This window comes from Triturus cristatus, chromosome 11 (genome assembly GCF_964204655.1).
Source record: "Triturus cristatus chromosome 11, aTriCri1.1, whole genome shotgun sequence".
NCBI lineage: Eukaryota > Metazoa > Chordata > Amphibia > Caudata > Salamandridae > Triturus > Triturus cristatus.
This window is the reverse complement of record NC_140594.1, coordinates 63,690,958-63,714,033: the sequence shown is the minus strand read 5'-3', so window position 1 is coordinate 63,714,033 and position 23,076 is coordinate 63,690,958. Positions and strand designations below refer to the sequence as shown.

Sequence of the window (23,076 nt, the reverse complement as noted above, 5' to 3'; positions counted from 1 at the left end):
CAGATAGTACACTGTGCATAGACTGTACAGCAGTGTCTCCCCTAGTGGTGGTCACCTTAATCCGTTGCAGTGGTTTGAAAAAGTGTTTTAAGAACAGCTTGGCCTACAGAAGCTTGTTGTTTAGCCTGCTCGTCAACACAGTAGTGTTTGGTGAAGGTGTGCGGTGTAGACCATGTTGCTGCTTTACATATGTCATCTAAGGGGATGTTCCCTAAGAATACCATAGAAGCCCCTAGTTTGCGTGTTGAATGCGCTCTAGGGGGAATTGTTAATGTGCATTTAGCCTTTTGGTAGCATATTTGAATAAATGTTACTATCCACCTGGCGATCCCAGCTTTGGAGATGGGGTTCCCTTTATGAGGTGGTGCGAAGGCTACAAACAGTTGTTTTGTTTTTTGAAAGGGCTTAGTCCTCTCGATGTAATATAGTAGTGCTCTTTTAACGTCTAGCGTGTGAAGAGCTCTCTCTGCTACCGAGTCTGGGTTTTGGAAAAACACTGGTAACTCAACTGATTGGTTTGGATGAAAAGCAGAGATGACTTTGGGAAGGAATGTTAGATTTGTTCTGAGAACCACCTTGTTACGATGTATTTGTAAGAATGGTTCTTGTATGGTTAAAGCCTGGATCTCACTTACTCTCCTGAGAGAGGTAATCGCGACAAGGAAAGCTACTTTCCATGTGAGGAATTGAAGTTCACATTTATGTAGAGGTTCAAATGAGGGACCCATGAGCTGGTAAGAGCAATATTTAAATTCCACACCAGAGAGGGTGATATTCTGGGAGGAATTATTATTTTAAGGCCCTCCATAAACGCTTTAATTGCAGGTGCTCGAAATAGTGACAAGTGTTGTCTATTTTGCATATAAGCTGCAAGTGCTGCGAGATGTAACCTTATGGATGAACATGCCAGATTACATTTTTGCATGTGTAACAAGTAACAAATGATGTCCTGAATGGAAGCATCCAGTGGGTCAATATGATTGTTGTTGCAGTAGATGACAAATCTTTTCCATTTTGCTACATTGCAAGATCTAGTAGTTGGACGTCTGGCTTCTTTAATAATATTCATACAGTCCGGTGGAAGGTTAAGATAACCTAACTCTAGGACTTCAGTAGCCAGATTGCTAGATTCAGCTGACATGGGTCGGGGTGGCTTATCTCTCCATGGTTCTGCGTTAGCAATGTTGGGGAGAGGCGTAGTTTTTGGTGTGGAACTACTGAGAGTTCCAACAGTGTCGTGAACCAAGGTTGACGTGCCCATGTGGGAGCCACCAGGATCATTTTGAGATACTGTTGTTTGAGCATGCGTACTACTAGGGGAATCAGTGGGAGTGGTGGAAAAGCGTACGCAAATCTGCCTGACCAATTCATCCATATCACATTGCCTTTGGATAACGGGTGTGGAAACCTGGCGGCGAAGGTTGGGCATTTTGCGTTTGCGTGTGTGGCGAACAGTATTATTTCTGGTTGACCCCACAACTGAAAAAATGGTTGAAGAACTTTGGGATGAAGTTCCCATTCGTGTATTTGCTGTATCTGTCGACTGAGCAGATCCGCAATCTGATTGTGAACTCCTGGAAGGTGTTCTGCAAGCAGGTATATGTTTTGTGGAATGGCCCATCTCCAAATGCTTTGTGCGAGCTGGGATAGCTGCAAAGAATGTGTGTCCCCCTGTTTTTGTATGTAACACATGGCTGTCATTTTGTCCGTCCGGACTAGGACAGTCTTGTGTTGTAGATGTAGTTGGAATGATTTGAGTGCTAGGAATATTGCTAGTAATTCCAGGTGATTGATAAAGAGCACTTTTTGTTGAGTGGTCCATTTGCCTTGAATTGTATGTTTTAGGAGATGGGCCCCCCAACCGTTGAGTGATGCGTCTGCTGTTAGCACTATCTGTGGAACTGGCTCGAGGAACGGTCGCCCTTTGGACAGGTTTTGTATGTTCCACCACTGCAGAGAACGATGTGTGCGGCCGTCCACCAACACCAGATCTGTTAGTTGTCCTTGGGCCTGGTTCCACTGACGTGCTAGGCATTCCTGTAAGGGGCGCATTTGAAGTCTTGCATGAGGTACAATAAAGATGCAAGAGGACATCATTCCTATGAGTTGCATGAATACCCTTGCTGGGAGGGAGTGCGGTCGTTGAAATTTGGCATCTAGTGCTTGCATAGTGGCTATCCTGGCTGGAGTGGGATATGCCAGAGCTGTGGAGGTGTCTATTGTGGCCCCTAGATACTGATGTATGTGGGAGGGCTGGAGATGTGACTTGGTGTCGTTTATTGTGAATTCCAAGTTGTGTAGCAGCTGGATGGTTTGGTAAGTGTGATGAACACACTGTTTTTGTGACTTGGCTTTTATCAGTCAGTCATCGAGATATGGGAAGACATGGATTTGTTGTCTTCTGAGGTGTGCTGCTACTACCGCCAGAAATTTTGTGAACACTCTGGGCGCGGTGGTAACCCCAAATGGAGGGACTGTGAATTGGTAGTGTTATCCGTCCACCATGAATCTTAGATATTTCCTGTGAGCGGGGTGAATGGGAATATGAAAGTAGGCGTCCTTGAGCTCCAGTGTGGCAAGGAATTCGCCTCGCTGAAGTAGTGGAAGAACCTGTTGAAGAGTGATCATGTGGAAATGATCTGAGTGTATGTAAAGATTGAGCGGTCTGAGGTCGAGTATTGGCCTGAGGGTGCCGTCCATTTTGGGGATTAGGAAATACAGCGAGTAAATCCCTGTTCCTTGATGCTGTAAGGGAACTGGTTCTATCGCTTGTTTTTGAAGCAGTGAAAGAACCTCCTGTTTTAAGAGCGTGAGATGTTCTGTGGACATTGGACGCTGTTTGGGTGGTATGGTGGGTGGGCTTGCTGTAAATTCCAGGCAGTAACCATACTGGATAATTTGTCTTACCCACTTGTCTGCTGTAATGGAGTTCCAGACAGGCAGGAACTGTGAAAGTCTTCCCCCGACCGGAGTGGAATGATGTGGGAGGGAGTGGAGGGAAGTCACTGTTTAGTAGCGGGGGGAGGTCCGGGTGTTATTGTTACCTCAGCCTCTTCCTTTGTTGTTATTCCCCCTGTATCCTCCTCTAAAATATGCTCTATAGGGGGATGTTTGTGTTGTATTTTTGTAAGAAGTGGAGGTAGTGTCTGTTCCCCATGCTTGTGGATCCTCCTCTATAAAAGGAGCGACGAAAGGAACCACGTGTGGATGCAACGCTCCCGTGGACTTAGCAGTCTCCGCGTCCTTTTTCATTTTTTCCAGGGTAGGGTCTACAGCCGGTCCAAAGAGTTGTTCTTGATTGAACGGCTGGCTGAGGATGGTGGTTTGTACCTCTTGTTTAAAGCCTGAAATGCTTAGCCAGGCGTGTTGTCTGAGCAGCACACTAGTGTTAATGGACCTAGAGGCTGTGTCGGCTGCATCAAGGGCACACTTGATTGAGGCATTGGTTATTAATTTGCCTTCCTGAATCAAGTCATTTGCCTGAGTCTTGTACTGATCAGGCAAGTGTTGTAATAGAGTTTCTAGTCTGCCATAGTGAGCCCTATCATACCTCGTAAGTAATGCTTGGGTATTAGCTATACACCAGTAATTGGCTGCTTGGGCGGCAACTCTCTTGCCAGCATCTAGCAGCTTAGATTCCTTGTCCGGAGGTGGTGCGTCACAGTAGGCGTGTTTTCTAGCGTTCAACACTACTAGTGAGTCTAGGGGAAGCTGCCCTCTGATGTAGGCGGGATTGTCGGGGGCAGGTTTGTATTTTTCATCAAACCTGGGATTGAGAATTCTAGTTCTCACTGGGTCCTTGAATATGTCTGGGGGGTGTTTAATGACCCCTTTGAGCATTGGCAGTATTTGTACAGATTTTTGCGACTGTTCAAAAGTGTCTAGGAGGAAATCCTCCTCTGCAGGGTCTGAATACATGTGAACGCCAAGGTAAATAGCAGCTCTGTTAACAAGCTGCCCAAATCCAATACTGTCATATGGGAAGATGGTTTTGTTGGATATGGCTGGGGATCTGGGAGGTCTGGGGGGATCTATTGGGTCGTCATAATCGCCCCAGTCATCTTGTGGCGTGTCCGTATCATTGTCAGGGTCAGTGAAAGGGTCATTGTTGCTCCCCCCTCCTCCTACGTCATCATCATCGTGTGGTGGTGGTGTAGTATTTGGAAGTGGTGTAGGGTGTGGAGGTGAGAGTGGTATAGGAGAAAGAACAGAAAAAGAGGGTCTTATAGGTGAAGTGGCAAAGTCTTTTTTCTTCAGAGGCACTGCAGGAGTGTCTGTTGTGTCCAGCTTCCTCTTCTTTTGTGACACATGTCCTGTTTTGGGATAGATATGCAATTTTTTCTGTTTTGGATCGACGGGATCCGGTCGAAAAAGTTCTTCCTCCTCGACAACCGCTTTCAGCGCCGGCTTTTTCGGGTCCGAGCGGGGTTGAGTTTTGTGCTCCGAGACCTTAGGAGTTGTTTTAGAGTCCTTTGGCTTGGCTATGGAGACTGCAATCTTCTTTGGTTACGAAGGTTTTGGATCTGAAGGTTTTTCTTTCGGCGTCGAGGTGTTCGGAGCCGATTTCTTTTTGGGATTGGGGTGGTCACTCGGTTTCGGTGCCGAAGGCGCTTTCGGGATGGGGATACGTGGTTCGACGGTCCCGAGCTACCGGAAGGCTTTTCCTTTATCTTCGGAGCCGAACCCGAAGGCGGGGCTTCTAAAGTCTGTTTTTGGTTGTGACTGGGGCCAGCAGGCGAAGCCTTGACCAGGGCCTTCTTTTCTTTTTCTGGAGTGGAGTGGGGGTAGGGGCAATTGTACTCACTCGTTGACCAGGAGTGATGTGGTCGTCTGAGTCGTCTGCTTCGGACACGATTTCGAGATCTTCGGAATCTTCTTCTGGGGCATCGGGGCCTTCATCGAAGATGTCTGCTGGTGCTGGAGCTGCTCTCTGCACCATGATGTGTCGTCGGGCCCGACGATCACGGATGGTCTTTTTCAATCGAAAAGAGGCGCAGGCCTGGCAATTGTTTTCGTCGCGTTCTGGCAAGAGGCACAGGTTACAGATCTTGTGATGGTCACTGTTTGGGAATTTCGCTCCACACTGGGGGCATTTTTTTAAATGGAGTCCTTTCCATGAGCTGTAGGCCCGACGGCGTGGATGGGCCCGATGGCCCGCGTCTACGACCGGAATCGAGTTGTTGAGTTGCGCGTCAAAGATCACGCGATCGATAACAATACCGGAGAGTTTGCATGTCGATAAGTTTTAAAAACAAAGTTTCGAACTCGGAGCGCAAAAGTTACATCCAAACTCAATGGCGGAAAAAAACAATCTGATGATGGAGTCGATGCCCATGCGCACTATCGTCCAAGGGAGGAGTCACCTATCTCGTGACTACAAAAGACTTCTTCCAAGACAACAACAAGGTGCAAGCATCCGAGCCCAACACCAGATGGTGATCTAATACACAGTGTACGATCTGCAGCTCATATGCCTCGAACATATATATATATATATATATATAAATATGCATCCAAAGCGGTTCAGAGTCCCGGTGTTCCTGGCGCTCATTTAAAGGTGAGTCACCCTTGCGGTTGAACCAAACCGCTAAATATCAAACATAATTTTCTCCAGGAAAGAAGAAAAGATAGGGTCGCACTCCAGCGGTCTTTTTGTAAATCAATACTCCATTTATTTCCAATTCATTTCGGTCCACAAATCAAACGCACACCAACCAACGCGTTTCGTTAACTTCTGTTAACTTGATCACGGTTGTTACCATTGAAAAAAACATTACATTTTAAACAGGTGTGATACCAGGAAATGTCATGACTTCACTTCCTGTTAGTCACAGGGTTTTCAATCCCAGGCTTCTGGGAGATGTAGTCCCCTTTGTTGCATTAAACATTATTCATGAGCAGGCTTAAAATAAATTTAACCAATAACCACGTCTAATGATGACGATTTTAAACATTTACAACATTGCACTCTTTGTACATATTGTTATGTGCCGCCTTATAAACAAAGCTCAATATTATTATTTTTACTCTCATGATGACCGACACAGATTAAGTGTGCATGGCCAATTAGGGCCCTTAAAACTTTGAAATAAGCCGGACTGCCCACTAGAGGGCTTGATTTGAATTAAGAATGGTAATATGAGACATCATCATGAGAGTAAAAATAATAATATTGAGCTTTGTTTATAAAGCGGCACATAACAATATGTACAAAGAGTGCAATGTTGTAAATGTTTAAAATCATCATTATTAGACGTGGTTATTGGTTTAATTTATTTTAAGCCTGCTCATGAATAATGTTTAATGCAACAAAGGGGACTACATCTCCCAGAAGCCTGGGATTGAAAACCCCGTGACTAACAGGAAGTGAAGTCATGACATTTCCTGGTATCACACCTGTTTAAAATGTAATGTTTTTTTCAATGGTAACAACCGTGATCAAGTTAACAGAAGTTAACGAAACGCGTTGGTTGGTGTGCGTTTGATTTGTGGACCGAAATGAATTGGAAATAAATGGAGTATTGATTTACAAAAAGACCGCTGGAGTGCGACCCTATCTTTTCTTCTTTCCTGGAGAAAATTGTGTTTGATATATATATATATATATATATATATATACACACACACACACACACACACTCATATATATATATATATATATATATATATATACACACACGCTTATATAAAGCCTTGTATAAAGATATTACTACGTGTATGTGAGTCTGTGTATGTATGTGTGTACACATGTTTATATATTTAGATGTGTGTGTATGGCTCTATACAAGTATACATTATTTTTTATTTAAAAACATTAAGAACAAAAACACTCCCGCTACTGCCTTTCCTTCCACTCTTTGACACATCCTGAACGTTTATGATTACAATGGACTCCCAAACATGCTTTCAAAACTCTTCTCTATTTCTATCCAATTCATTGAACTACCAGGCACACATGTCCACCACTTCAAAAAAGATCTAATGTCTTACTTTACTAATCCCCTTTAATTATTCAATCTATACCCAAAATTCTAGAGCAAATGTATAAGATATCCAGAGAACAAACCTAACGCAATCAATTCTACAAGCCAAATAAAGCACCTTTTATTAATCTACTATTTACCCGTTACTTGAGTTTAAGGTAGTGTAATACTAGCCACAAAGGGATTTAATGTCTCGTCGGGGGTAGTACTGGTAATATAAACAAAATGTACAATTACAACATGTATTTACAACCCAGAAGTTTGTAAAATAATTAGCAGCCATTGGCTCCATCAACCATTTGTCACTGAACCTTTTTGTTGTGTCATTTACTATAATCTCCTTTGTGACACCCTAAAAACTCTATCACAAGTTTATTGACAATTAGTTCTTATTTGCAACCCTGCCATTAAGTGAGCGCAGAACAATAATGCAAGCCTCGCTGAGACCGAAATGAAAGGACTAAGTTAGTTCAAAACTAAATAAGCACACAAGGGATCACAAAAGATGACATTTCAACCAAGCAAACAATTCTTGTTTATTGAGAATAAGTACTCAATATGTGTCCCGAATCTTTTAACCCTTCTAAGACAAACTTTATGTATGTGTTGCTGCTTGATTGTTTATTCATTCATGTGCTTTACACTAGCCTGGAAGAGAGGGAAGCTAGCACTGTCTGGATGAAGAAATAGGATTATGTTAAGGGAACAGCAGTAGTTGCACAGCCTTTTTCCTGTCTCTGTAAGCTGCAGGCACTTCCCCTTTCCTTTATGAACACCGAGTGTCCCCTGGCAGTCATTCAGGGTACTGGCCCACCAGGCATACACTGATCAGGAGAGATGTTGGCTTCAACTGCATTGCTTTAGCAATTGTTGGGACCTGCCACTCACATGGTTGACCCTGCCTGGTTGTCTAGAGGGAGAAGGGTGACTATTATGTCTTGTGCCTATGGAAGAATGCTCAGTAGTGTGCTTTACTGCCAGTACTAAGCAGTAGAAGCAATTATCAATGGCCTTCATGAGCTAAGTCAGACCTTCCTTTCCAAGTCCTGCAACATGCCTGCTTTAGCCAATGAAAAGGAAGCTGGGTTGGCCTCATTATTCCCCTGACGCCCAACACTACGTGCTCTACCGATACACAACACACTGAGCTCAAATGAGCCACATCACCCAAAGCTTTTGTTAGGTGCATCACCGAGTGCTACCCTGGCACACCTCTGCGTCCACCCCTGCATACCATCACCTTTGCACTTCACCCTGTGCCCCCATACACATTTATTTTTGTCGCTGGAAAGGGTCATTTGTTCAACTTTTGGTCTGTGCACATTGCTTATACAAGAGTTTAAAAACTGAAAACTGGAACATTCCATAAACACAGACGCAGCACTGCAGTTTTGAATAGAACCAAGGTGCACAGAATAATACAAATGGTGGTCCGCATGAACATAGAAAAAAGACAACGATGCACAAAGGGGTCTTAAGCGCAATACGATCTGGGGTAAGTACATTTCTTTCTACTTGGCCCATAATGCAGTAGAAAACAAATTCATGCATCCACTTAATTTACGTGATTGTTATGCATAAGCCAACGACATCACCCGCGCGTCCGTTCTTTGCAGAGATGTCATGCGCATATAATGTAGTTTTATGTTGCGCTACGTGTTTTAATACATAATCCACTCGTGATACGGGCCGCAAGCTGTGTCACGGACGCGAGTCCGAAACTATTCGGGTTGCTTTCCCGTCTGATGAAATTAGGCAGCTCCTTACGCGGGTTGACTGCAGTCAGTAACACTTTTCATAGCAGCAGTGTCCGACTGATGCAAGCCTGCGGGAGCTTTGTATGTAGGAAAGATGGGTGGGGCTGGTGGGGATCAGAGGCGAGAGAAAGTGCCCAGAGCCTCCTACAAGAGCTGACTTGTTTGTCTCCTTTCTTTCTGCTACATGCCGCAGCCACAGTCGCTTTGCATTCCCATAGACACCCCCGGTCCTCATGAAAAGTTAGGTGGAGGTGCACTAAACCTAAAACCAGTTAGAACAGGGGAGATGCATCAGTACATTTGTTGAACCACAGTTTCTCACCAGCCCCTCACAAAGAGAAGAAAAAAACAAATAGAAGAAAACAATGTGTCTGCCTCCCTGGGGTCAAGCGTTGATCCCTCTCCTGTGTCGGAATGGCCAATTGTAACAATAAACGAACAGACTGTGCAGCCTCCAGATGCACAAAAAGTTTGAGACTGCGAGTCCCCTTCGCCAGCTGCAGACCATCGGACGTGACTTGGTATCAGCCCGCAGCCTACCTGCAGGCAAGGGGGGACACCAGAATGACAAACATCGAATATGGGCTGCTGCTGGCTCCCTGAGCTGCCCACGTCTTTTTGCCCACTGATATGATTTCGCAAATGTAGAGAGAGGGACATCAGAGCAATGTCTTTCGCCGGGGACCCAAACCCCAGTGATTATATTTACGTGACCCAATTTAAATAGAAGAGAATGTTGCCTTACGGCTAGAGCTGCCAACTTTATAGAGCTAGGAAACCAGGTTCAAGCTTCGGCATAAGCTCAACATCCTGTGAGACTGGACAAATTCCTTCGAGTTCGCACTATATAAAACTGCAACAAACAAAACAAGCCTGCGTTAAGTAAAGACAAAATGAATGGAGGTCAATTCGAGATGCATCCGACAATGATGCTTTTTTCATAACAAGCGCATCCCAGGCGGCCCGCGCTCACACGAAATGAATAAACCAGCATGTCCCAGGCGGCCCGCGCTCAAAATGACAAATAAAGAGTGCTTCCAGCCATTAAAGGAGAGCGTGTAACTCCGCGAGTACACAATCCAGTCCAGGTAGGCGGGGACAAAAGTGGACGGAGCGGTAACAAGTATGGACTAAGAAGCCTCCTTTCCAAACCCGAGCCAGCGTTTAGTATGGAGGATGACGCCAGCGAATTAAAAAGAAGGGTGAGGCTGTAAGTCCGCCTCTGAAAGCTTCGGATTCCGTATTGATTCCAAGAAGCCCTTGCATGGCGAGAGCAGCGCATGCGCGCTGCTAACGCCAGGAAAGACCTAATTATGACTCTCAAAGGAAATGGTGGGTGTGAAAGTACAAAAAGTAGCTTGGCTCAGACGCAAGGAAGCGAGGATGAAGCAGCAGCACCCATTTGCCTCTACCCACCCCCACACATATAAAACGTTCAGGCGATGAGACCTTTGTGCATACGTTAATTGTCAGCTGAGACAGAATACCCAAATTGGAGATCCTACCTCAAACTAGAATTCCAAGTTGAAAACAAGCATTGGCATAGCCACTAGGTCTCGCTTTTGGGACCTTATAAGTATTTAGTTTTGCAGCACAATATCCTTGGTGCAACAACATCAGCTGTTGCATGGCTAAACCTTGTACCTTATAAGTGTTTAGCCATGCAACAGTTGATGTTGTTCCGCCAAGGACATTGTGCTGGATAACTAAACACTTAATGCGAGACCTATTGGCTATGCCAATGCTTGTTTAGCGATGTTGTGCAGCATGGATAAAGAGGAACCCCCCATTTAAAAAAAAAGATGCTATTATGCAGTTGCAGCAGCTGTGTCATTTTGTAGGTAAAAGCACAACACATGAACGCACCTACGGCGTGCGTATGAAGTTTTCTTTTTTTTTTTTTTACTGATCCAAGTTGTATTGGTAAATAAAGAAAAATAAAGCAGTGCCAAAGCTTTTTTTTTTGTTTTTTAAGGCGCGTGGAGGGAAATAACGAAAGCAGGGCTCAGAAGCAACACGGAGAGTACTGGTGCGGGAAAGATTACAGAGGATGGGGTCAGAAGCAACACGGATGGTGGCTGGACTAGTAGGGCGAGCAAGAGCAACGTGGAGCACGTGAGAACAGAAGCACACGGGATAAAGATAGCAACGTGGAACGGGTAGAAGCACACAGAGAAAAAAGCAATGCGTGAGAGGTGAAGCACACAAGGGCAAGCACAACACTGAGGGAGTGGGGGAGCAACATGGAGCGCGGTGGAGTGGCGATGGATAAAGAGGAACCCCCCTATTAAAAATGAAAGATGCTATTATGCAGTCGCAGCTGCGGTGTCATTTTGTAGGTAAAAGCGTAACACATGAACGCACCTACAGCGTGCGTGTGATTTTTTTTTTTTATTATGAACTGATCCAAGTTGTACTGGTAAATAAAGAAAAATAAATCAGTGCCAAAGCTTTTTTTTTTGTTTTTTAAGGCGGGTGGAGGGAAATAACGAAAGCAGGGCTCAGAAGCAACATGGAGAGTACTGGTGCAGGAAAGATTACACAGAATGGGGTCAGAAGCAACACGGATGGTGGCTGGACAAGCAGGGCGAGAGAGAGCAACGTGGAGCACGTGAGAACAGAAGCACACGGGATAAAGAGAGCAACGTGGAACGGGTAGAAGCACACAGGGAAAAAACTACCGTACAGTACTACCACAGTAGTGCGAGGCCCTAAACTGGCATGCCAAGCAGAGCGAACATGCAGGACTTACTCACGAACATATTGTGACTATTCACAGCAGTGTTTCGGTACTCCAAGAGACAGCAGTGAAGGTGTTTAGATTAGGCACTGCCACGCTCGCGAATGCCTTACCGTGCATAGCAGGAGTCAAAAGTGCTTCGGCACTGCACACTGCCACCACCACGCCATCAGTGCTGGAGGCATGAAAGGGGTCCTTGTATCATACCACAGTCAAGCTAAAAGCTTAACAGCCCTACTAGGATCCCTAGCTACAAATCAAAACAGTCCTAGAAGGGTCACGGAAACTCCATTAAAATATCCAACTGCAATACAGCTTTAAATCAGATAACAGCCCTATTAGTCTTGGCATTCAAGCAACCATAGATAAAAAGTCCCAAGAGCAGCAAAAGGTAAACTGCGAGTAGCAGATTAGAAGTGGGAAAGATTAGAAGCTGAAGCAGGCATTGACTCAGGGAGGTGAGATAATGAAAAATCCAATAAACGAGATAAAGTAATGTACACCATTTTCCTTCTTCAGAATGGAATAGAAACTTAGAATATTGGTTCGGCTTTATATTTGGCTGCCATCCAGTAAAATACAAATTTTGAATTTAAACACAGAACTGGTCTGGGACTGCAATTGAACATCACAGTCGAGTCTGTTCATGCAGATTTCAGTGGAAGAAGAGCTGCTTCATTTGAAAAAGGAAAGTGACATCAATCTCTGTAGTGGACGTTTTGAGCGTATTGAGCACTAATAGTAGGTATGCCAAATAGCAATTCTGGGCTGTAATAATTCATATAGCTATTCGGGGTGCTGGGAATGTGTTTGATCAAACATAGGACAAGAAGTACCCAAAATGTGCTGGGGGCTGTTACTCTTGTTCCTGTTTATGGCATTCTTAGCAAAACAAAAATAATTTAAGGAGCAGAGACTTTTATGTTACTTTTAAGCAGGAACTGCACAAACTCAAGGGTTTAAGAGGATCTTTGTGGGTTCTGCTGAGTCTGGAGTGACACGTTGGCTATGTTGGGGGAATGGGGAGAGAGAGAAGTCTATGGGGTGAGGAGGACAGTGGAGGTAATATTAGGCACTATCTCTAAGAGCCAGTTGAATGAATGAATGAATATAAAATTTATAAAGCACGAACTTAGCCCAGGGGCATCAAGGCGCTGCGGAAATGGATCAAGATCAGAGATGTCCATAGGTAAAAGGGCTTACAGATTCAAGCTGGTGAAGAGCCAGGTCTTCAAGGCCTTACGGAACGAGGAAGGAGTTTCCAGAGCTGAAATTGAAGTAGGGAGGGAATTCCACAAGTTGGCTGCAGCCAGCGAAATAGCCCCCCCCCCATCTGGATTTCCTGAACCTGGGAACTATCACCAGATTCTTGCTGGCAGATCTCAGCTGCTTGCCGGAGATATATCTCCGAGACAGTTTTTAGATGCCTTCTGACCCCATATTCTAAAAAGCCTTGTGCACCAGGCACAAGGCTTTAAACACAATTCTCTGACCCAGTGGAAGCCAATGCAGGCTTCTGATGGTAGCCAATACAGAGTAAAATTTAGGAAGGCCTATCACCAGCCTGGCAGAGGCATTCTGCACAAGTTGAAGTCGATGTAGAAGCCCCTTATTTATCCCTACATAAAGGGCATTGCAGTAATCTAATCTAGACAGCACAAGGGCCACCAATGCCTGTTTCCGCGAGGAGAGTGATAGGAATTGAAAGATCTTTTTGAGAGTCCTTATCATCCCGAAGCAGGTAGAAACGGTTCTATTTATTTGGGGGCCCAGAGAGAGGGAGGTGTCCTCTATGATGCCTAGATTTTTGGCACTGAGGCCAGGGCGAGGGCAAGATCCAAGCATATCTGGCCACCAGGCCTCAGACCAAATCTCCGGTTTGTCCCCGAAAATTAAAATCTCAGTCTTATCCCCATTGAGTCTTAGATAGTTTTCCACCATCCATGAAGCCACCGCCTGCATGCATTTGGGACAACAAGTGGGATCCACTGACGGCTACATGTGAGGGCCCATTAGGCACTAGGTACAAGACATGACGGCGGAGGGGTTGGCACAGACACAGGCCATTCGGGTGCTATCTGCAATGGTCCTTTGGGGGTATGTGCATGGCAAACTACATGTAGTCATTGTGTCAGGGGATATGTGCCAGGTTCCTTCATGGACCTGGTAGAAGGCCTTGTTGGGCGCTGTGCACCAGGATCTGTTAGGAAGCTATGCAGAAGTGTCTCACAGCTATGTGATCGGGCCAATTGGGGATTATGTGCCATGGCCGATCAAGGGGTTATGCATCAGAGCCTATCTAGGGCTACTTTATGCACCAGTGACTGTTGGGGGTGGGGGGAATTTGAGTCAGGGCCCATTATGAGGGTTATGCTCCAGGCCTGAAAAGGGGGTGGAGGTATATGCACCAGGGCCCTTGGGTTGGGAGAAGAAAAGCGTTTTATTCATCAGCATCTGTATGGAACACACAGCTCCGTCAGAGGGATTATGCACCAGGGTCATTGGTCATACACTAAATTAGGGGATACAGGAGTACACAGAGAGGAATGTGTGAGGATCTGTTAAAGGAAATTAGTGGGTCTTGAAGCTGACCATATTTTGACTCTTTGCAGATACTGAAGAGCTGCCTTACCATGTTCTGGCTCGTGCTTCCTGTACACCACGTGGATGATATCCCCATTCTGCAGCGAGTACCTCTGCTTCTTCACAACCTTTAGCCTGTTAATCACCGTTCCATTGGTACTGTGGACAGAAAAGCAATTGTCACCGGATGAATCTGCTCAAGTAGCGGACATGAAAAAGTCTGCTTGGGCAAATGTGTCCTATCAACAGCAACAAAGAGTTACAGATTGCATTCAAGGACCAGCAGGAATGCAGCTAGATAAAAATGCTTCACAAATTTAAGTAATCAAATTCTGAAGACATCTCTTCTGAATGTAAATATATTTCATTAAATGTCAGGATCTTGCTTTCCCGCCACTTGTGGACCCTCACTCTAAAACCACCAGGTCATCCAACTCACCACAATCCCCAACCAAATGACGGGACCCAGGCTCCAACCATGGCCATCCTTTTATGCTGCCGAGTGCAGATAGCTCTTTTCTCATGAAGCATAAACGAACCTTTGTGGCTGCCACCTAATGCCCATCCCTGAGTGCCGCAAGTTTTTGTGAGACCAGAAATGTACATCGAGTCACTCAGATAGAGATTGTATGCAAGAGATATCTGATCGGAAGATAACCAAGGCTGAACGTCTGATCTCCGACCTTGACAAGGAGGCAGTCCTGGACGACTCCAAAAAAATAGCACTTGCAGATGCCTAATGCAAATATGCTGCAGTCCTGAACCAGATGCGCTGCTTCAATTTTAGAGCATGCAAATCCAAAAAACATCGAGAAAGTGACAAGTTGGGCAGACTCCTGGCTTGACTTGCAAGCCAGGACTCAAGTTCCGGGTCCACCTTTGAGATTACCTCACCCAACAGAGTCATCACACTTCACACCCCACAGGCTATCCTAGAAGTCTTCTTTACTTGTCATTTCTCGCTCTATGCCGCAACTCTGTGCCCTCCAGTGACAGAGATCAGCTCATTCGTCTCAGAGTGCCCCTTCCAAGGATCACACCATTCAGTAGAAAGAAGCTAGACAAACTTTTAACCACCCAAGAGATCAAGCAAGCCATTTGTACCCTGGCCAGTGAATAAAACCCCGCTTAGATGGTCTCCCAATTGAGTATAACAGCACCGTTAGTTACCTCCGTGCCCCTTACCTGGAAGAGGAGGCCCTGCATGCCAGGGTTCTACTCCCCTCCCTATGTGAAACAGTCCTGACATCGCTCCTTAAGCCAGATCGGGATCGGACCCTCCTAGCGTTCTATTACCTCATCGCTATACTGGGTATGGATTACAAAATCCTGGGAAAACTACTAGCTGAACGATATGCCCAGATACTGCCGGACCTAGTCCACCCTGATAAAAATGGCTTTGTCCCTTGGTGGAGCTCCTCCCAAAATATACGCCGTCTCTTTCACCTGATGGATCAGGGCCCCCTACATGGCATAGCCTTATTCTCGATTTAGAAAAGGCATTTGACACCCTAGAACGGGACTGCCTTTGCCTCTTGGATACCCTGGGGGTAGGCGAGCGCCTCTGGGCATATGCGTGACTGCTGTACAAGACCCCCGAATCCAGAGTCCGACTGGGCCAGTTGATCTCCCTGCTGTTCACAGTGGAGAGGGGCACCAGAGAGGGCTTTACCCCTGCTGTTCGCGCTCGTAACGGAGCCTCTAGCCGCCCGGCTTCAGTAGAAGGAGGGGGGGGGGGCATTGGGATCCTTCTGGATGGCACATCCCACACGGTCTCCCTCTACGCGGACAACCCACTCATTTACATTAGAGACGTCCGTACGGACCCTACCCTCATCTACATCACACTACACTCATTTGCACACATAACTGGATTGCGGGTCAACTGGGTGAAATCTTGCACGTCCTCCTTTGGGGGTTCTTTGCCCCCTATCGAGGTCCAACTGGGTGGACGGCAACTGGAGTGGAAGTGTGACATTGTTCAATACCAGAGGATGAGATTATACCATTTCTCTGTAGACCTCTTAAAAGGACAACCTCCAGAGGATATTCACAGCCCTAAAATCTCAGGTCTAGTTCTGGAAAACGCTCCTACTAGCCCCAACGGGCAAAATAGCCATTTCCAAAATGATCCTGCTCCCCGCCTACTTTATCACAATCTGGATGCTCTGCTCAGAGAGCCTATCTTGGACAACAAACACTATTGCATAGCCCTACAAGAACTACAAGTCCCCGTAGAGCAGGGAGGACTAGGCGCACCCTCGTTCGAGGCTTACTTTCTGGCAGCTCAACTTCAATTGGGCTGGTGCAGTGCAGCCTGGCTGAAAAGCGAGCAGATACAGGCACCCTCACTCCCACAGACCTCCAGGGGTTCCCGCTACCCTAGGCGGCACACCTTCGCCGGCAACTACCATCGCACACAAATGAATTTGGCAGGAGCTAGGACTTACTCGCCAAGTGGTCCTGTAAGCCTTTCCCCTGCAGGGTCTCAACGACCCCTCCCAGTCTCACTCATCCAGAAACCTTACACCCTGACATGATTGCTCTCTTACCACTGTGGGTGACCTATTATTCCTATATGGCCAACTCCTCACCATTGACCACCTAATCGATGACTGTGCCCTCCTTTGGGGTCAATCCCTGTATTTTCTCTAGATGTGGTACAGTCTCCACGCCCAATGGTCCATAGTGCACATTGAGCCTCCCACACACTCAGTCATACAGACACTGCTAATCAAGTCAAGTCAAGTCAAAATAACTTTATTCGGTGCAAGACCACAAACGTTTGACAAACAGACATTGCAAGTTAAAATTTACATATCCTTATTAATAAAATCACATAAATGAAAACATCATCAACCATAAAATTTCATAATAATTAAGATTACACGGTAAAAAAAAAATCCTTCCTATTTTTTGCTATAATTTATAAAGCTTTCTAAAGGCCATTGCAACTTTAGTATTGCGGTCTCAAATTCTATTAATGGCAGAAGTAGCCAATGATTGCAAACATTGGAACCCATCAACATATGTACAAGGACGGATATCCCTTAAAAGTGGTGCCAAACGTTTTCCCCTTGGTTCCTTGTAAAGCGAGCAAAATAGGATAAAGTGCAACGTGCTCTCGATTGCCATATTGTCACAAGGACAAGAAGTACGTTTGTCGGCACACCCACATTGTCTTGGGAATGCCACTAGAAAGTGCAAAGTGCCTAGACGAAGTCTGGTTAAAAATAATTGTGTCTGTAGATTAATAGTGAAAGTTAAATAAAATGCTGTTTGGCCGTGAACGAACAAATGAGACCTGTCGCCTCGGATTGCGTGTGGCGTGCTGTTGCCCAAAAATAATGCGCCTCTTTTATGATAGCCTTGGCGTTTGTGAGGATACTCATCGGATTGTCAAAGTACTCTCCCAAGCCAATCTCAACAAGCATTGAAAATGCAATAGGTCTCACATTTGATTGAGTTAGAGCTATTGACCTTGTAAATGACAATGTGTTTCACCTTTGCATTATGGAGGGTATGTGTGTGGTGTTTAGTAGAATTATGTGGGCTGGATTGAAATTGTTAGTTGTGGACTTGTGTGGTGTGGAATTAGGTAGTAAAATTATGTGGTATGGTATGCAGTTGCATTATGTGGCTAGTAACTATGTGGTATTTGGTGTATTGGAATTACATGGAGTGGGACTGTGTGCTATGGACTGTAATTATGTGGAATAGTATTTTGCGTTATGGAGTGGTATGCAGTGGAGTTTAATTATGTGATGTGCTGTTGAATTTTGGGGCATGATGTGGAATACTGCAGTGTATTTAATGTATGTGGTGTGTTGTGTAATTGTGTTGTTGAATTGAATTATGTGGTTTGGTGTTACATTATGTGGTGTGGATTGGAAATGTGTGGAGTTGAATTGCGTGGGGTGGAACTGTGTGAATAATGAACGCCAACTTGTCAAAAGCAGCACACCATAGAAGCAACCACTTTAAACCAACACGAAATATGACCTATGAAAAAGAGCAAGTATTGAAGAACACACACACACATAAAACGAATATAACTGCACTACCAAAACCCTTGCACACTAAGCCTCACTTACTTGGTGTGTATATACCAGAACTATGCAGCAACCCTCAGTACAGGCAGCACAGAGTAGTGCTGCAAAACACATTGCAGACAGTTCAGAGCCATGCTGCACAGAGCTAAAAAAAAACACAAAAGGACCAGTAACATAACATAATAAAAGCAATTTCATTCTGAAGACGAAACCTATTTTTGTTCCCAGTCCTTAAACTGGAAATATAGAAGTGCAGGCACTCCGTCCCCGTTCCCCTTCACACAGGCACCAACAGCTGTGGGGTTTGTAATCAATGGTGGTGCAAGAAGGAGACACAGTTGCGCAAGAGGGAGGCACAGCGGCAGAAGAGGGAGGCACAGCGGCAAAAGAGGAAGGCACAGCGGCAAAAGAGGAAGGCACAGCAGCAAAAGAGGAAGGCACAGCGGCAAAAGAGGGAGGCACAGCGGCAAAAGAGGGAGGCACAGCGGCAAAAGAGGGAGGCACAGCGGCAAAAGAGGGAGGCACAGCGGCAAAAGAGGGAGGCACAGCGGCAAAAGAGGGAGGCACAGCGGCAAAAGAGGGAGGCACAGCGGCAAAAGAGGGAGGCACAGCGGCAAAAGAGGGAGGCACAGCGGCAAAAGAGGGAGGCACAGCGGCAAAAGAGGGAGGCACAGCGGCAAAAGAGGGAGGCACAGCGGCAAAAGAGGGAGGCACAGCGGCAAAAGAGGGAGGCACAGCGGCAGAAGCGGGAGGCACAGCGGCAGAAGCGGGAGGCACAGCGGCAGAAGAGAAAGGCACAGCGGCAGAAGAGAAAGGCACAGCGGCAGAAGAGAGAGGCACAGCGGCAGCAGATAGATGCACAGCGGCCGGAGAGAGAGACACAGCGGTAGAAGATAGGCACGGCAGCACAAAAGGGAGGCACAGTGGCAGAAGAGGGTGGCACAGCGATGCAAGAGTGAGGCATAGTGATGCAAGAGAGGCACAGTGGTGCAAGAGAGGCACAGTGGTGCAAGAGGGAGGAACAGTGGTGCAAGAGGGAGGCACAGAGGCAGAAGAGGGTGGCACAGCGGTAGAAGAGGGTGGCACAGCGGTAGAAGGGGGTGGCACAGCGGCAGAAGAGGGTGGCACAGCAGCAGAAGAGGGAGGCAAAGCAGAGAAAGAGGGGGTCCCGCAGCAGAAGGAGGCACGGCGGTGAAAGCGGGGGGGCACAGTGGCAGAAGAGGGAGTTAATTTCATCCATACTTGCCTATCAGTTGATACACGTGTACAGTTTATATGATGGTGTCCGTGGACTAGTGCTCTTCTCTTTATTAGTGTACGTCCAGTCTCACCACCCCCTTGCAAAAATACAAAATATAGATAGCTGTGTCAAATATGATGCGCAAATGTTTAGTCCCTGCTCTCAAAAGTTTAGGTGAATTGATGTCCCAATGTAAAAATGACCCGGATGCTAGAGCAGTAATACGATTTTCAATTGCTTAAAACAGTTAATATATTTCCCAAAAAAATGATTCTCCACCTAAATTTGTTCCAGCAAAAACTCTTGCCAGCACAGCTCGCCATGAAATGAGAAGTTTTGTGCATGTCTTTTGTTTGGTTTGGTGTAAATTTTCACATTTGTCTATTGACTCGTCTTTTAAATCTCGTAATTTAATTGCCTGAAGTTTCCTTAAAATATTTTATAGCTGCCCTTGCTTTTCATGAAAGGAGCGTTTGGCAAATAAAATTTGAAAAATTAAACCAAAAGGTCGGTTTAATTATTATTTGCGTCTGTCGCGTTTCAGCTAAGAACAAAGCTGCATTTTCGTCCTGCTGCCCCTTGTCCTGCAACCTTTATAGGTTTATTTTTAAGGGCACTCAAATCCAATTTACATACAGATAGGAGAAGGACTTTGTTTACCAAAATGGCCTTTGGCAGTGCTCTGAAATACATAGACAAGCATTTACAATGCAATGGTCTCAGCATTGGTAAAGTTAGAGCTATTGGCATTGCTCATGACATTATTTTTGTTTATGTTTTTGTTTTTAAAACATTTAACCCCTTCGATGCTCATGACGGAACGGTTCCGTCATGAGCATCGGTTGGGCTGTGCTCATGACGGAACCGTTCCGTCATGAGGACAGCCCCCGGGGGAAGCGCTGGCGCTCCCCCCCTTGTGCCTCGATCTTGCCCCCCTTTACGGGGGTGGCAGCGGAAGAGCTTCCGCTGCCACCCCCGACCCCCCCCGAGCCCCCCCACGCTTTCTGATGACGTCAGCGCGCACAGCGCGCGCCGGCGTCATCAGGAAGCGTTGGACGCGCTGGAATCCATTTCTTCCAGCGCGTCCAAGGGGAGCAGAGGTAGGTGTTTGTCGTCCGGTGGGGGCCGCGGCGGTGAAATCTGTAGTATTGAGGCATCGGGGGAGAGGAAAGAGTATTTCCTCTCCCCCGATGTCTCAATACAGGGCATTCCTGCTCCACGATCGCGCACAGCGTCGCGATCGTGGAGTAGGGATGCCCCACTAGACACCAGGGATTTAGTATTTCGAATTTGGGAAGCGACCCCTTAGGCAAGGGTCGCTTCCTTGGGGATGAAAATTTGGCGAAGTCTTTTCTGCCCCCCCTGGGGGCAGATCGGCCCGCTTTCTGCGCGTTTCTGCCCCCAGGGGGGGCAGAAAAGCCCACTAGACACCAGGGATGTCGTTTTTACTATGTAGGAAGCGACCCCTTAGGCAAGGGTCGCTTCCTTGGGGGCAAAATTTTTGGAAGTCTTTTCTGCCCCCCCTGGGGGCAGATCGGTCCGCTTTCTGCGCGTTTCTGCCCCCAGGGGGGGCAGAAAAGCCCACTAGACACCAGGGATGTCGTTTATGCTATGTAGGAAGCGACCCCTTAGGCAAGGGTCGCTTCCTTGGGGGGCCCAATAATTTGAAGACTTTTCTGCCCCCCCTGGGGGCAGATCGGTCTTCTTTCTGCCCGTTTCTGCCCCTAGGGGGGGCAGAAAAGCCCACTAGACACCAGGGATGTCTATTTCGTTATGTAGGAAGCGACCCCTTGGGCAAGGGTCGCTTCCTAGGGTGGTAAAGTGAATAGAAGACTTTTCTGCCCCCCCTGGGGGCAGATCGGTCGTCTTTCTGCCCGTTTCTGCCCCATGGGGGGGCAGAAAAGCCCACTAGACACCAGGGATGTCTTTTTCTTTATGTAGGAAGCGACCCCTTGGGCAAGGGTCGCTTCCTTTGCGGCCTATTTATTTAGAATACTTTTCTGCCCCCCCCTGGGGGCAGATTGGTCGTCTTTCTGTCCGTTTCTGCTCCTTGGGGGGGGGGGGCAGAAAAGCCCACTAGACACCAGGGATATAAATATTATTGTAGGAAGCGACCCCTTGGGCAAGGGTCGCTTCCTTGGGCCCCTAAATGTTTTGAAGACTTTTCTGCCCCCTCTGTGGGCAGATCGGTTTTATTTTTTTGCCGTTTCTGCTCCCATTGGGGGCAGAAAAGCCCACTAGACACCAGGGAATTAGTTCAATTAGAAATAGAAGTGACCCCTCGCTTCCAGGGTGCAATTTGTTATATGTATTTGGCTCACCTGCCCCGGGACTGAATAGCCTTTTTTTTCCTGCTGTTTTCTGCCTGACCTGGCACACAAACCGATTGACCATTTGGGTAGTGACATGGCATGTTATAATGTTTATTGTTATATTTTTTGTGATTTCCAATTGTAATGTTTTTTTTGTTTACTTTTTTGTTCTAGGTGAAGGCTTTTCTTCTGTTCACGGTGACGTTTTGGTTCTGGTGGTTTTGCTGTTTGTGTAGTTTGGTAAGAGACTGTTTTTTTGTACAATGCAAATGTGTTTGATTTCTCTGCCTGTTTTTTTTTGCAAATGGTGTAATAATAGCAGTATGTTTGGTTTTTGAGTTTCAAAAACTTTTTGCATTGGTGCACGATGTGTATTTTGTTGTCTTGTGAGTAATTTGTTTTTTTTTCTTCTTTCTAGTTTGATATCGTTGGTCTTTGCTGTGTCACTGCAGAGTTTGTTTCTGGTGAGTGCAGCTGTCTCTTTTGATTTTGGATTGTATAGTTTTTGAGTACATTGATCTTATTGATATAAGGTACACATTTCTTTACTTACTTGGTTTGCACATTGTTGGTTGTTGTTGACTTGTTTGTGCAGTCTTCCATCTTAGTAGGTATAATGGCTAGCCGCAGGATGACTGCTCAGCAGGTTGTTGGTTTGCTGTTTGAGTCTTCCTCTGATATTGGGTCAGAGACTGACTCTGCTTCTGAGGGAGAGGGGGCAGGGGACGATTCTGGCAGTGAGTTTTCTCTCCGTATGGGGTCATCGGATGATGAAGATACTCTTAGTGCGGATGAAGTGCCTGTGTTAGAGGAGGAGACTGATGTGCCGATAGTGCGGCAAGAGGCATCTGGGCTGCAGCCTGCGGCTGCAAGGCTTCCCGTTGGTGTAGTGCGGCAAGAGACATCTGGGCTGCAGGCTGGGACTGCAAGGCTTCCCGTTGGTGTAGTGCGGCAAGAGGCATCTGGGCTGCAGGCTGGGGCTGCAAGCCTTTCCGTTGGTGTAGTGCGGCAAGAGACATCTGGGCTGCAGGCTGGGGCTGCAAGTCTTCCCGTTGAAAGTGATGACCTCTGGGTTGCCCCTGGCATGGTGCAGCCGGAATTTCCTGAGTTTACTGGTGTTCCAGGGTCTAGAGTGAATACCGAGAACTTTTTGCCTGTAAATTTTTTTCAGTTGTTTATGGACGATGTGTTTTTGGCAGAGATTGTTGAGCAGACTAATTTGTATGCCGAACAGTTTTTGAGGGACAACAGTGCCAGTCTTAAGCCACACTCTAGAGCTACCCGGTGGACTCCCACAAATGTTGGAGATGAAGAAGTTCTTGGGTTTAACTTTTTTGATGGGCTTGCTAAGGAAGCCATCATTGGCTTCATATTGGTCTAGCAGTCCCTTGATGGCAACGTCTATTTTT

The 23,076-nt window shown here is 46.3% G+C and overlaps 1 protein-coding gene across 6 annotated transcripts in view; it reads right to left on the bottom strand.

The window, feature by feature from the left end:
• CHFR (checkpoint with forkhead and ring finger domains) overlaps positions 1-23,076 on the bottom strand; it is a 347,673-nt gene that overhangs the window by 183,904 nt on the left and 140,693 nt on the right. For 4 of the 6 annotated variants that reach the window (XR_014970933.1, XR_014970934.1, XM_085636275.1 and 1 more), the window contains exon 4: positions 14,113-14,222. The exons of the other annotated variants lie outside the window; for them this stretch is intronic. Coding sequence is in view for 2 of the 4 variants with exons in the window: in XM_085636275.1 (XP_085492401.1) it covers positions 14,113-14,222 (110 nt within the window). In the remaining 2 variants the exon portion in view is untranslated. The remainder of the gene's footprint in view (positions 1-14,112; positions 14,223-23,076) is intronic. 6 annotated transcript variants of the gene reach the window in all.